Source organism: Chanos chanos, chromosome 15 (assembly GCF_902362185.1).
Source record: "Chanos chanos chromosome 15, fChaCha1.1, whole genome shotgun sequence".
NCBI classification, from domain to species: Eukaryota; Metazoa; Chordata; class Actinopteri; order Gonorynchiformes; family Chanidae; genus Chanos; species Chanos chanos.
This window is the reverse complement of record NC_044509.1, coordinates 10,250,049-10,265,731: the sequence shown is the minus strand read 5'-3', so window position 1 is coordinate 10,265,731 and position 15,683 is coordinate 10,250,049. Positions and strand designations below refer to the sequence as shown.

The following is a 15,683-nucleotide window of genomic DNA, read 5'->3' as shown; positions in this document are numbered from 1 at the left end:
TGGTATGCAAAACTGCTTAAAATGTAGTCATTTGACATTATCAGTAACTTTCCGAAATGCACTGTAAAAGAATTAAAAGTTCTTAAAAAATAGTTTTACAACTGTTTAAGCAACCCCTCTGGAGACCTTTGCCGTTTAAAGCCTCTTACCCAGCCAACCATCTGATGATGGTCCTCGCCAGTCCCTCAGCAGCAATCTTACATAGTTTGGCAGACGGAGGATTATACGGCGTGGCAGGATTATTTTTCATGCAATTATTTACATACATATCGAATAATACTGCAGCTATGCCCTCGGAAAACTCTGCGACCTGATAAACCTGGAATGGTGTCATGAAAGCAGACTTCGCGGGATGTTATTGCGTCCACGGATAACATGGAACCTTTTATAGTCTGTTATTAAGTTTCTTGTACGACCGTTTACAGGGAAACGCATGAGTTTCACGTGGGTGCCTCGGCCTTTGTGGTAAGTATTTGATAAATTATCTGTGTCGTGCAGGAGTGTCGTTAATTTAATATTTTCAGCTTGTTCATCCCATGCTCTAATTTAATATTGTTTGTCACTGTGAAGGTATGTCATGTCATGTATCGGAGGCATTAACAACCATGATTATTGAAAGGCAACGGTTTAAGTTAACGCACTCGATCAAACGTTTTGATTAGTTGGTTTAAACTTGAGGGTCAAATAATGATTTGGAAAAAGACTGCGAGTTGATAGTAACACCTTTACATATTCTTGTTTAAGTCATTTAAGGCTACAAAAATAGTCGTTAGTCATCTACTGGGCAGGGCAAGCGTACCCTCGTGTTAGAATGAACTGACACGGGTGGCAGGAAAAGTGCACATAACCGTGATGATATTTACGCAGAGGTCTCTGAAGAAGAAACCAAATACTGCATTTAAAGGTGTGAAATGTTCATCACATAGCATACCCCACAACCTACCCCCCGCCCCAAATCAGATGTCAGCTAGCCTAGATTCAGTGTGTTTTTCTTTTTCTTTAAGTAAGCCAGTATTTATGTTAACGTCATTATAGACATGCCAAAAAAAGGCAGAAGAGCAGCGTCAGAAAATCCTGAGGAGGATGCCGCCGTTGTGGCCAAACAGAGAAAGACTGACAATGGCACCTCCAGTCCACTCTGTTTCGATAGCCCACACAGTCTGTTCCAGAGTCTCATCAGTCCGATGGGAGTGGGGGAATTCTTCCAGGAATATTGGGAAAAGAAGCCGCTACACCTCAAGCGCTCAGATCCAAGCATAGCGGCGTATTACAAATCTCTCTTCCAGCTGTCTGATCTGAAAAGCTTGTGCTCGCATGGCCTAGAATACGCTCATGATCTGAACGTCTGTCGATGCGTTGATGGAAAGAAGAAGGTGATGAACAAAGATGGCAAAGTGAACTACAATCAACTAAAGAAGGACTTCGATCGAAACAGGGCTACCATACAGTTTCACCAACCCCAAAGGTTTAAGGTTAGATGGAGATAGAATCATAATTTCAAGGAATGCCCATCAATCTTTTCTGTTTTAAATTGTATGTAGTCGGTTTTCAAAATGATGTGTTTGTATGTCTAGGATGAGCTCTGGCATATTCAGGAGCGACTGGAGTGTTTCTTTGGCACTTTGGTGGGATCCAATGTATATATCACACCACAGGAGTCTCAGGGTCTGCCTCCACATTATGATGACGTTGAGGTATAACACAACAACACAAATGATCCCTGAACGCTTTGTGCCATTAACATTGCTGTTTCTCCTATGAAGATATTGGCAGTGGTTCTTTAAGGCCATATTCACCTTTCTACAGGTTTTTATTCTGCAGCTAGAGGGGGAGAAACATTGGAGACTATACAAGCCCACTGTACCACTAGCTCGTGAGTACAGTCTAGAACCAGAGGAACGCATTGGAAACCCCACTCATGACATTACACTGAAGGTACGAAAATACTGGCACCCACTGAACAAATATGCATGTTCCCCCCCATACAGCAAGGCAGCAAAGGTTCCATTTGTTTGTTCTAGAGAGAAAAGTGTCAGATGTGTTTTGAGGCAAGGCTGAATTGAAAGCGAAGTCAACATAATGAAATGCTGTCTTTGCAGGCGGGAGATATGCTCTACTTTCCGAGAGGAACTATTCACCAAGCGGATACCCCGACAGGAGTGGAGCACTCCACACACCTGACTCTCAGTACTTATCAGAACACGTATGTGAGCCCCAGTGATTTACTCATTGGAAACTGTCATGAGAAACAATTCTTAAACCGTTTCATGAGATATTAAGTACGTCATCTAATGGCACATTTCTACCAATCCCACTTGCAATATGAGAATGTTGTAGTCTTCGTAAATGTAAATATGATGTTATGGTGACAAGCTTGATTTGTTTTTTTTGAACTACCTCAATTTAGTACTTTCTGCTCTTTCTGCATGTGTCATTGATTATCATCATTTGTCTGCTGTTGTGGATTAGGTCCTGGGGAGACTTTCTGCTGGATGTATTTCCCAGTTTGATGTTTGACTCTATGCAGAGTGATATCACCATGCGCTCAGGCCTACCCAGAAGCCTCCTCACAGTAAGCGCAGCTCCAGTTTCAGCAGTATTTTTTAATGATCTCAGTGCGGTCTGAAGCCTTTAGTTAGTTTACTTATTCACTGCCGAGACTCATTGCAGTCTTCATTTTACATATTAATGAAAATGGTCTTTGCTTATCTAGTTTATTTCTTTTTCTCTTTATTCATTTGTGCACGGGAATGCATTTATTCTCAGATACTTCATTATTAAGTTTCAGGTTTTGTAAAATTAGTACTTTAATGCCTGTTTGGTTTTATTTACGACTGTCATCATGACCATCATAATGAGAATCACTCGTAGGAATGGGACATCATTACTTTGAAATGATGACTTTCATATGTTATCAGTTGACCAGACGTAATGACTAGCTGACTTCCATAAGTCTGAAATGTCACTCTGGTGAATGTGTTTTGTTGTCTGTGCACGCGTCAGGCTGCGAGTGTTGGCACAGATGTGAGCAGACAGCTGTCTGCCTTCCTCAGGCGTCTCGCAGATAAGATGGATCAGGGGGAACAGGAAGTACGCTCCACAGACATGAAAAGGGATTTTGTGTCCAACAGGTTACCTCCGTACCTAGAAGACCCCAAAGCCATTCTGCCGGGTTAGGATCAACCCTATCCTTTGCATTCAGTGTCATTGCAATGTGTTTTTGCTTGATTAAACCTCTTTGTGGTTTATATCGCAGCTGGGAAGGTGCCAATGTTAGAAGATACTGTACGTGTGAGGTTTAAAGATCACATTCTCCTGACAGTTGAACCCAGTCAGGAAAGAACAGTAAGTCTGATATGATGTTCATCTGTAATCTGTTTTTAAAATGTCATCAGATTCCACGGCTTAAACTGTATATGTGTATGTGTGTTTTCTCAGGATGAAGCCACTGAGTTGGTGGTGTTTGTCTTGCACTCCTTAAGGAACAAGAGAGAGACTCACATGATGGGAGAGCAAGAAGATGATGAAGAGGAGGAGGAGGAGGAAGAGGAAGACACAGAGCAGCTTTCACAGGTTTAGAACTATTACACATTACACATCCTGAACTTGGGAACAGTCATCTCTGCCAAATCCCATTGGCAGAATATGTCATTGTGACATCACTGTGTTTGTTTGTGTCACTGTGATCTCATTTCACTGCTGTTGTTCTACAGGGCCAGGGTCTACGCTTCCCCCTCACCCACCTGACGGCCCTCAGACAGTTGCTTGACGAAGAGCGCCTCCTTGTGGCCCAGTTGCAGCTGCCCTCGGACTCAGACAGACTCGGCATGGTCCTGGGCCTCTGGACAGAGGGACTGCTGGAAGTCTGCTAGCCCTTATAAGCCTGAAAACGTGCTTACTTTCTCCAGCAGGCTCTGCAGTGTAAAACTGACCATGCATTTGATGGAAATCTTGCTCACATTTTGACAGTTCGTGGGACATCCAAAATGCCTAGAGGTGTATCGCACCCACCGGAAATTACTTCCCAAATCTTCATGATCTGTAATGTCATTTTAATAAAATACGAAAAGATTAATTGAAATGTAGACTGTTACAGCCAATTTTATCATAGAGAAGCAGCGGTGGAGTTTGAGTCAGATGTTTAATTCTAAAGGGATTCGTGTATACAGCCCTCTATTCTCTGTGAATAGAGTAAGACACTGTTCACTGATGTCACTGTCAGGACAATACAGAATGTTCCTAGCCAGGAGCTGTTCAGTGCAGCTGCTATTCCCTGACAGCACTGAAGACCTGCTGTTTCTCCAGCAAACCCCCCCCCAGGGAAAAGCTCCTGACCGGTGACTCATGGTGACAAATGATCTGCCCTTCTGTTTCTTAGTTGATAAAAAGGCTCTTTGTGCCTTCAACAACACAGGACAAGTAAACATTTAAAAACTGAGCTGCTTGAGGAAGTCACAATCTTTTGCCTCACGTTGATTGTATGCGCAGTGAAGTCAACTGTGTAATTTTATGCCACCGTTCCTGAGAGCCCGCATTAGGATCTCAAAATTCACATTTCAGGCCGGATGATAAAGCCAGCGCTTTATCGCAGATATTTTTCTTGCCTTGGCTTTTGTCAGTCAGCAGTCAAAATGAATAAACAGCTCTACTGTTCGGATCTGCATATTATTCCCACAGACATGGTCCACACACTAAATTAATGCTATTATGCATCTGAAATAAAAACAAGTGCACGTCTGGTATTGTATTGACTTTTAATAGTAATCACATATTTAAAAACAGTGCGCATCATAAGATCACCAATGTGACTCAACTGTACACATTATCCTCTGTTTTCACAGATATTCCTTTTACAGACATCCCTCTTTAGTTTTCAGATACAAACAATTATTCCTGAATATCATACTCATATTAGTGTTCAGTGAGAATCCAGTGACATGACCTTTATTTGTTTATTTAGTTATTTATTTGAAAAATATACCCCTCTATGTACTTTAACCGTGGTTAAGTCTTGGGCCAACTGCAAAAAGGTGTCTGATGTAATCATCTGTTTTCAACGAGCTTAGTGACATCATCAGGAGAAAAGTAAACAAAAACAGTTCTGTTTCTTATGTGACTAAAAAAAAAAAAAAACCATGAAGGGAATCACACTCTCAATACGACGCCTTATTTCGAGTGGGAAACCTGGTAGTGCAAATGCGCTTCGGTAAATAAAAATCCGAAAAAAAAAAAAAAAAGAATTGGCCGAATCTGTATACGTCTCTATACGTCGGAGGTGAGCGAAGGGTTAACTCCATTCAGTCGAAGTTACTTAATCATTAAAAAGCAATATCCGTCTGGCTACTGTCGCTGTGGCTTCGAAGCTCTCTCCCTCTCTCTCTCTCCCTCCCTCTCTTTTCCGAATGCAGTCGTGGCTTTTAGCTCCCCGAGTTTGATTCCACTCAGATCTCTTTTGTTGGATCAGAGGAAAGATAATTTAGTTTCCTTGCACTTAACTCTGAACTTAATACAGTACTTTATAGACCTAATACAGAATCTGCAACCTGAGATGCCACTTCTTTCAACTGCGGCACTTAAACCACTTCCATGTCCCACTGTTGAGTAGCTTTGTCTGCCGAAACCTCACTGATCACCAGGTGACCCTTGTCAGAGCCGCTCCCGCCTAAAACAATGAGAGAGAGAGAGAGAAAAAAAAAAAAGGAGAGGCCATTTTTAAACACTGGTAGAAAATGTCATATTAATTTGCAATTCAACAGCTATCAGCTTTCCTACCTCAAATGACCTTTTCATTATTAATGACTGAGGAATGTATCATTGTTTCAGTTTAAGCTGCTGACGGTTGAGAGTTTGATAAGGACCAACAAGGTTGAGTCCATGTCGTAGTCAGTTCTCTTCACAGCTAAAATAGCTAAAGAGGGAGATCTTAGCGACTGCGAGCGAGAAGGATTGCTAGGGCAAGGCTGATACAAACTGTGGTGATGTTTCAAGTAGAACAATGACTAAGGTCTTGCTGGCACAGAGAGAAAGAAATCATCAGCTAAGAGCAACTTGGAATGAACTGACTGAAAATATCAATCAAGAGCGTAAGCCGGCAGTTCCATCAAAGCGGTCTGTTAAGAACTTCACAGAGAGTGATGTTTATGCTTGGATTTGCAGTGCATAAACCCCTTGTTAAACCTAAAAGTATGACTGTAAAGCACACTGAGAGTGGCTTACTCAGTAGTGGGGGGGGGGGGATGTTTTCAACAAGCTAACGCGTATATGTGGCAGACACTCAAAAAGTAACCGAAGAGGCCTGAGTGCTTGTTTCTCATCTGTGAGTAGATCTGATAGCTCCGTTGTGGTGTGGGGTACATTTTCCTGGCACGTCGTAAATCCATTCAACCCTCGGAATGGCAAAATAAACACCAATAATTACAGCTCTCTTCTAAGTGATGGCTTCATTCTATGGTAAATAATTTCTGTTTACATGCGAGCCGTCTCTGCCAGGACAAACAACGCCCCTTTTACAGGCATGTGTGGTCACTCAGTGTTAGGATGAGCATGAAAAACGACGCAATAGCTGTGTCGGTCGCCAGCTCTCAAACTATTTCAACATTCAGTTGAACTTGAGCCCTTTAACAACACTTTGAACAAAAGACAAAATCTATTAATCATTGAAGACTGGTCACATGCCTCCAGTAGTTTCAGACACTCCTGGAATCTTTGCCAAGGCTAAATGAAGCTATTCTAAAAGGCTTACAGTGGTCCAGAGTCTTTTTAAATCTTTATATCAGTGTTTATCCTTCATTTTGTCAGTTATCTGTACTTTTCCTTGGAAATGTTTGTAGAGGCCTTACCTCTGAGGTCCAGGACGAGGTTGTGATTTAAATGAGAAGAGATTGTTCCGTTTTCGTTCAGGCTCCATCTCTGATGCGTGCGCCCATGTTCACGCCACAGCGCAACTCGAGCACCTACGGTCGGTTTCCCTCCAATCACAGAAAGACAGGTCTTCCCCTCCTTAAAATAATAAAATGCATTTACCCAACTTTTTAACAACACAATGACTGTGCATTAGTGGCTTCTGCTCTGTTTCATGACGGCATTACATGGGTTAACAGGTAGCATGTTTATTTTGAATAACTGTGTACAAAGCCATAGACCTGACCTTACTCTAGAATTTCAATAATGCTCTCTAAATAGAAACATATTTTAAAACTCTATTTTTAGCATAACACCACTACAGTTCTGACATCCTAGAACGGGGGTCCCAAAGTCCAGTCCTGGCGATTCATCCTCCTGTAGGATTTGGTTGCAGTCCTAATTTAACACACCTGATCCCGATAACACAAGGTCTTCAAGAGCATCTAAGTATTAAAGTCAGACTGTGTTGGATCAGGGTGAAAACTGCAGCTGAAAATTGCAAGAGGGGAAATCTCCAGGACAGGACCCCGGCATCCCTGCCCCAGAATATCAAACGTGGAGATGATCGACGCAGAAGCCTGCCGGAGCGAAACAGACGATCGCACTCCGGACGGGCGGAATTAAAATGTTTTCCCCCATCTATTTACTTAAAGGAGGGCAGGTGCTGGTTCAGCCAATCAGGCGTCAGATAGAGAGAGAGAGAGACTAACCTTGCACTTGAGTAGTCCATCTGTGAAGAGCCAGAGCTGAGTATCCTGGGAGCAGGCGGGGGAAAGGAAGAGATTGGCCGGCGACGACTCATCCTGCACTTTCTCCACGGTCAGCACTGACCCCAAGGCTCGGCTTCTGACCCGAAAGTACACTTTAGGCTGGCGAGGTACCAACAAGCACACTTAGTTGTCTTCAAAGATAAGCAAGTGCTACAGAAGCTCTTGTATTAATTCAATGCTTGTGCCAGACTCCTTCATACAAAGCTATGCTGGACATGGAGTTCTCATTGTACACTAATATAAATACTTTTGCAGCAGTGTCTCGGCAGTAAAAACGGAGGTAGGTTACAGTATTACAAAACAAAGCCAAAGAAAGGCGAGTGTACTAAGTGCTGCGGTATACAGACACTGTAAAATCTACATTGGTTGCAGATGACTGCACCACACTAGACTACTGACATGTACGAACATGAAACGTCTTTGAGAAACGTCTTTGATGTACTGTTGTTATCTTGATGCGATCGTACCGAAAAGGAAAGTGCTAGGGGTGTCAAAAAAAAACAAAACAAAACAAAACAAAAAAAACATTAAATGCTCCAATCATATAGTTAATCATAGCTGATCCCACTTTTGCAATTTAGAATTTGGTCAAATACAGCTCTATGTAAAGATGTTTCCATTCAAAAAAAGCTGTATGAAAGAGAGATCTGATTTTATGTTCTTTCTTTTCTTTTTCTTTTTAAATAAAACATTACGCTGAGCAAGGTGTCTCGTGTCTTTCTCCGCTGCTGTCTAAGGACAGGTTAATGGGTCCCCGAGGAACCGCGGCGATGTAGACTTCCCACCTTTTCTGAGTGTTGCAGAGAAAACTATACTGCCATTTATTGTGAAAGTCTCAGAGCAAAACTCTGTTTGTATAATAGCACTGTCAATCACTGCCGCCCGAGCAATGTTTTCCAACACAGTACATTTACGGTGGCCAATAAAAAAAAAACAGACGCGGTTGTGCATTGTGTCTTAATCACGGAATTTCACATTTTAACTTTGACATCCCTTGATAGTACACAAATAGATTGTATGTCACACAGAGGAACCGGTAAATCAGCACGGTTTCATCCTTGTGCAGTTTTGATCTGACAACCACCACCTACAGGGACGGGGCCTGAAGCAAAGCAGACACTGTAAGCGAAATATGTTCTCCTCTCCAGGTATAAATATCTTTCTAGGAATTTGGGGTGGAGGGATTTGTCAGGGGACTATAAGCAGGCTTCTGCTTATAGTCCCCGGCATGCGGCCCATGCCCGTTTCCACAAGCCACGACAACAAAAAAACCAGCCTCGCAGCTCTGGGAGAACGAGATAAGACAGTTCTGACACACAGCCTGCACACACTCACACTCCTTCCTCTTCTCTCTCTCTCTCTCCCTCTCACTCTCTCTCCCTCACTCACTCACAAGCACAAAACCAGTCTGTCAGGTAGGGAACGGAGCCCACACAGAGTGTACTGGAGGGCTGAGGCGAGACTTAATAGAGCTTGTGTGTTAGCGCTAATCTGCCTGGTTCAGCCTGCTTGCTCCATGATAACAGAAGCAGAAGAGGAGGAAGAGGACAGGTTGGCTGTTAGCTCTTAGCCCCGGGGCGTCTACCCTTATATGCACAAGCCAGGGCAGCTAAGGACAGCTAAGCTAGCGCCATTTTCTCGTCAACATATATCAGTTCAAGTCAGGTAACCGTCAAATATTTCCAAAAGTTGCGTATTTGACATCTTTTGGGGGGGGGGGGTTTGCCAACACGGTTACTTATCTTCAATAAAGCAGCGTGAACTGTTTTAATGCGTAAAGAGGAGAAGATATAATTCTCTAGACCTCACCTGTCTTAATGGACGAAGAGAACCAACGGTGTCCCAGCCACTGTGCTGTATCCAATAGGGGTATTCCCCAGTCTGTAAGAGCATCTGCCGGCCTTTAAATTTACTGTATTCGTACACAATCCACCTATAAAGAGCGTTAGGAAGCAAAGAAGAGATGGGCTTGTCTACCACAGGTACACATAGGTTCCAGCTGAGTTGAATTCAAAAGAAAGACAAAAAAAGAGGAATGTAAACTCACAGGCCACTGTTCACTCTAAGCGACTGAGGAAAGAGGTTGTTCATATTGTCCACTGATGTCTTTGCCACTGTCTCCAGACCCTCAAATGCATCCAGGGAAAAAAGACTGATGGATGGGTCAGAAAAACTCTACACAGACAACACATGAGAGAACTGTTAAAATGACCACAGGCAGTTAAAGGATTCTGGAAAAACCGAGACTACGCGGTCGAAATGTTACAATAATATGATATTTATAAAAAGAGGTGCCTTAGGGGAAATTTAAATACGTTTATATAATTGCATGTCTTCTGGGGTTTTTTTTAGATACATCTGGTGTGTTCACGTACTTGGTCTTCATTTGTGTCTGTCTGTATTGCTGAAAAGTAACTGAGACACAAACTTACGTATGGAATGGGCTTTAGGGATTTAATTCTTGTTGCCACGGCGCTGCAGGAAATGAGGTCAGGATAAAGGCCCTCCCCGACGACAAACTGGTTTCCAGAGCAACCCACACCGTCGTAAAGCAGCCAACTGGACGGAGGGAGAAGAGGACAAACTGAGAAGGTCAGAGAGATCTGTACAAGAGGTGCTCATCTCGCCGCCAGCCAAGTACTGTAGGAGCCCTGCCTACAATCAATCAATGCCTGATTTAATACTGCTGTCACACAGAATATAGCGTTCTGAATGTCAGCAGAGATGAGAGAGGCTCACCTTCCACGGATCACCCTCAGCGACATGGGGGAACAGGAACCACAGTTCGCTATCTCCACGCTGTATTCCCTGCTCTCACCCGCAAAGTCAGGCCCACTGTAAGCGTGTAACTGCAGGCGGGCACACACAGTTTTCAGGACTATATTACCATTTTGAGATATCTTTAGCTAAATGCTACTGCATAGTAGAACATTTTTATTGTTTACGACCGTTTGTTGTCTACAGCGACTTGTTTACGTCGTTTCACGACTTTTGAATGACAGGTTTATGTACGGTAAGAGCATACCAAGAACTTTGGTTCCTTGTCTCCACAGATCTCCTGAAAAAAAAAAAAAAAACAAACGAAAAAAAAAAAAAAGTTACTGCTAGTCACTCATTACATTTCATTTGTTTGTATATTTACATAAAGCTTGTACAACACTCTTCCTCTTTTCTCTGTCTGTCTCTGTTCTCTGTCTGATCTGTAATCTGATATCAGGTGGTTCCGCAATTCAATTTAAAAAAAAAAAAAAAAAAAAAATTGAAGTTCTAGAGAAAGGAAGTTTACGACAGAATATCAGCGTTCTCTCTGAAGCAGAGTCGTGAACTCTGCTCTGACTGTGACTTCCAGCAGACTGCTGGCACTGCAGAAACTGATCCAGTTCAACCCCACCGCCAGAACTCACCAGGCGCACTGGCCGTATAGACATGGGAGGACTCTGACAGCTGCCCCAGTCAAGAGTGCCGGAGTGCTGGCCTTTTTCCAGAACGTACTGATCCCTGGAGAAGAACCGTCCACTGTAGGCCACCCACCTGAAACACACAGGCCCCAGATACACTACTGTCAATGCAAATGTCAACCCTATAGTCTATCTCACTGTGAAAGATTCAAGGAAACAAGATTTCTCAGTTAATCGACAGTTTTCTGTACCAAAATCCAAAACTGTGCAGTAGCAGAAAAACCAATGAACGAGCTGACTTTTGGCTCTATTTAACTGGCAAACCGAAAAATTCTGCTTTACAAATTCCACCCAGTTCAGAAAACATTACGTAAAACCAGTCTTTGGCTGTGAGCATTTCTAGCTGGATTCTGGAAGAGGACCAGTCAAGAGGTTAGGGAGGTGCCCTCCTCCTGTCCCTGACTCATTCACAAACATAGTACAATATTTAAAACATACACTAAGCACTTTGAACATAGCCCAGAAAAAGACACGTAGAAATATTTCAGAGAAGATGACTCAACAGGGCACGTTATAAGACAGAATAATTCACCAGTCAGCCCTGCCTCCCACGTATTCCTCTTTGAATATTTGATATGCGCAATTTGAATACATGCATTTGATAGCTGAAAGAAACCACTGTCATGGCCTTTACACTCACACTCCACTCTTCACACAGACAGAGGCCGTCCCCCGAGAGAATTCTTCTCGTCGCAGGTCAGGAACGTCCCGGTCCACGATGTTAACCTCCTCGGGTTCGGCAGAACCGACGGCCCGCAGTGAGACCGAGGGTTCTATAAAGTCCTGCCGGTCACGACAACAAGAACATACCAGTTTAAAGAACAGAGCTGATTTAACCTCAAAGACACATTCGTGATAACAACGTACGGTCTTCTTCCAGAAGATTAACGGGCTTAACTTTCAGGAGAACGCGGCGAGCGCCTGAGGAGCGTAACGAGGGTCTAAAGAAGCCTCCTGTACGTCCTAATGTTCAAACCAGCACCGGCCTTCTCATGCTGCAATGACCGTTTAATAAGCTAGAGCGATAATACATCAGAGCAATTCTAAGACTCCTCTAGAAAGTAGAAGAAACCAGCCTGAGGGGGAAAGTGCAGAGAATCCGCATACTGATGAGAGTTGAAAGGTAGAGTATTCATCTCCACCTGTATAATCCCATTATAGCCACAGCCACTGTTTGAGGCCTCGGGGAATCGCTCTCACACTCTCGCTTTCACTCTCTCCCTCTATCTCTCTGCCTCTCTTTCTCACTCTTTTTTACTCTCTCTCTTGCTCTCTCTCTCTTCCTCTCTCACTCTCTCTCTCTCTCATCTACAACAGACACTTTGCATGCATATTACTCCATGTTGTTGCTACTTAGAGGGGTGTCAAACACTGTTTTTTCAGTTTACAAAATAGGGCAAAGCAACAGAACACTAGCTAAACTCAAAATGTGACCTATTTTAATTTTTTATAGGCACAAGTGGGTGGGCACACACACACACACGTGCGTATATATATATATATATATGTGTGTGTGTGTGTGTGTGTGTTTGTATGTATATATATATATATATATATATATGTGTGTGTGTGTGTGTGTGTGTATGTGTGTGTATGTACATGTGTGCGTATGTGTATGTGCTTTTGTCATGGGTTGTATATTTTAGAATGGCCCATGCCTGTCTGTGCATAGATGCCTGTTCTGTATTAGGACAACTTAAATAAAGCCCAGCGAGGGGAACTTTGAACTTACGGCCAGAATGAAGCGGAAGGAACGGAGAGCATGACCCGTGCCACCCAGCTCCTGACAGTTACTGTACTCTCCCTCCTCAAGCAAATACTGCTGTCCTCCGTAGCCATCTTTGGAGTAACCCACCCATCTGTCAAACACATCAGATCAAAGTTGAGAAACAGAGCAAACATGCATCACTCACTAATGGCTCCACTTCACGTGCTGACCATATACCATGACTAACTGCATGAATAGACTTTGCAGAGTTTATAATCTAGAAATACTGATAAGACTATTGTTACAGATATAACGTGAATGCTAAGGAGTGGCAGCTAGACAAAGGCTAAAGCTGAAACTACCTCTCTTTCCTAACCTAACACACACACACACACACACACACACACACACATACACACACACACACATACACACACAGATATAAAGGCACTTCCATTTCTTGACCCTCTCACCTGCTGTTTACAGAGGGAGGGGGTTAATATTGTTGCTACCACCTAAGTTGATACAGCGACGGCATTCTTTAGTGGGCACGTGACTGACTGGAGATTGTTTTCTGCAACACTGCATCAAAGAATGAGCCACGCCTTGAGAAACAAAATCCCAAATCTGTCCTGACATCTGCCGTGATTCACAAGCGTGCATGCACACACACACACTCACATGTACATGCAGACACACAAACCCAAACCAAACAGAGCTCCGAAATATTCATTACTGGAGCATTTGGCCTATGTCTATGTCACATTAGTTAGAGTGTGTTGCTCCAAGTGTGGAATCAGCATCAGCAGACAGACAGAGATACAGACAGACAAGCAGACAGATAGACAGACAGACAGACAGACAGGCGGACAGACAGAGAGAGACAGAAAGACACTGGGTCCAGCTGACTCACACTCCACCGATGACCCGTAGTGATGAGACCCTCAGACCCTCTGGATCATCTAGTCTGTCTGTGTTACCTAACAGCTCTCTGCTCAGGCCCCGAAAATGGGGCTCCCCATATACAACCATCTACAACAAGGAAAACACACATGTCAGTTCACGCCACCTCCTCTAGACAACAAACAGTGAAATATTATATATAGTATGAAAATTCTCCTTGGAGCATTTCTCACCTTGGGATCCAGTGCTCTTCTTACTTTAAGACCACCCTAAAATTGTAAAATAGTTAAAATTATAATAAAATAAATAGATCTTAGTAGAATGCCTACCAATCATTAATAGCATATATAGCATATAGTAACTCTTAAGCTAAGACATGGACATCCGTCAAATAAATGTTTCCAAACATGAATATGCTGGAAAATGTTAAATTATGGAGAAATACTAAGTATCACCACAATCTACCATACTCATTTTTTTTTTAAGTCTTTTGTCCGTTTCTGTTATTCTTCTAAAATCTCTGTTGTTCTTTTGTATTCATAAGCTGATGACAGACAGTAATATAATACAGGAGAGCAGATGCTGCCTGTATCTGCAGTTAGCTAGGTCATGGGATCCGCACCATTCTCAGTGGACGCAGTGACCTCACACAGGACACTGGAGATTTGTGCAGAATTGGTGTGGATGAGCCTCCTGCCTCCAGGACTGTGCAATTTCCAGTAAAACCAGCGCTGTCATAAGCCAGCCAGCTAGAGGAGTATGAAGTAATGAGCAAACAAGTCAAAAACACATACAATCCAACTAAAAGAAAAACTGAAGAGTTTCTTGTCTCATTCAATACCCGCAGAAACATTCAAAAGTAAATACCAAATGAAACAGTCGCTGGCTGTTTTGTATAGTGAGTCTGTGCCATCAGACGAGTATTGATGAATGGCTTTTAAAAACAACACAAATTATCCATAAATAACTGTGGATGTGGTTTTGATTATGAGAATATACATCAGAAACAAAAGCTATTGTATCCATTCTCCAGACAGCTGAATAAGAACTCTGACCAGAAAAGTACAGAACAGAAATTTCCCATGTCTGTACTTTGGTACAGAGCCTGACAGGAACAAGGGAGAAGGAAATGGCCTTTTCTTGCAGGTGCATGTTTGAATAAAAAGCACTTAATGACTCAGCATTCAACTATTTTATACAATAATACAATTACAGAGTCCACCAAGTTGGCATGAATGCTTTGCAACACTGAGGTAATCACACAGTTGTTTTTAATAATCTTTACTCTCTTTTTGTCATCCTGTGTAATCCCTTACCATCCAGACTTGACACTGAGGCTGGAGAGAGGCACGGGCCCATATCTGTCCAAACAGTCTGTTTCAGAGTTCAGGTATAGGGGTTTTGCCTCTTGGGTGCCTGAGATTTGGAGATGTATCTCTGGAATGCTGTCATTCTAAAAAAAAATAGTACATTTATGGGCATGTAGAAACATTCTCTCTCCTGCTCTGCTATAGTTTTCAGACTTTGTGCCCGGAGGCTGGAGAGAGAGAGAGAGAGAGAGAGAGAGAGAGCCGACAGTCTGAGTGGAGTCTCTGAACCAAGGCCAACACGGAACATGTCGTTTTTTTGCATTACAGCTGTATTTTACTGTGGTTCCTCTCTCTCTCTCTCTCTCTCTCTCTCTCATATAACAGCAGTAGCATGCCTATACAGTGGATTGAAGAACACCGTATCACCATGTTACTGAAAGCACTGTCTTGCAAGCCAGCTGTTTCAGTCAGAGATAGCCCAATAAAAAAAGGAATAAAAATTGCATGCCTCATTTGGCACCATTTGCAGTGCAGGCTAGCAGTGGTTGAGAGTATTCATTAAAAATTGAGAACGACTCGAGCTGACTCAGAGATACCTTCACTACTCTTCTTATGGATCTGATGGAGACTG

The 15,683-nt window shown here is 42.8% G+C and overlaps 1 protein-coding gene across 1 annotated transcript; it reads left to right on the top strand.

The window, feature by feature from the left end:
* Window positions 1-1,037: 1,037 nt before the first annotated feature.
* riox2 (ribosomal oxygenase 2) lies at window positions 1,038-4,623 on the top strand. The gene is made up of 9 exons (XM_030792629.1): window positions 1,038-1,472; window positions 1,575-1,694; window positions 1,807-1,935; window positions 2,100-2,203; window positions 2,470-2,572; window positions 3,004-3,172; window positions 3,257-3,345; window positions 3,439-3,573; window positions 3,714-4,623. Exons 1-9 carry the CDS (start codon window positions 1,038-1,040, stop codon window positions 3,870-3,872), a joined length of 1,443 nt encoding a protein of 480 aa, XP_030648489.1. The 3' UTR covers window positions 3,873-4,623.
* The last annotated feature ends 11,060 nt before the right edge of the window (window positions 4,624-15,683 follow it).

Coding starts and splice junctions, on each gene's coding strand:
- riox2 (XM_030792629.1), top strand. CDS start 1,038: ATGCCAAAAAAAGGCAGAAGAGCAGCGTCAGAAAATCCTGAGGAGGAT. Junction 1,695..1,806: donor CACATTATGATGACGTTGAG/GTATAACACAAC, acceptor ACCTTTCTACAG/GTTTTTATTCTGCAGCTAGA. Junction 2,204..2,469: donor CTCAGTACTTATCAGAACAC/GTATGTGAGCCC, acceptor GTTGTGGATTAG/GTCCTGGGGAGACTTTCTGC.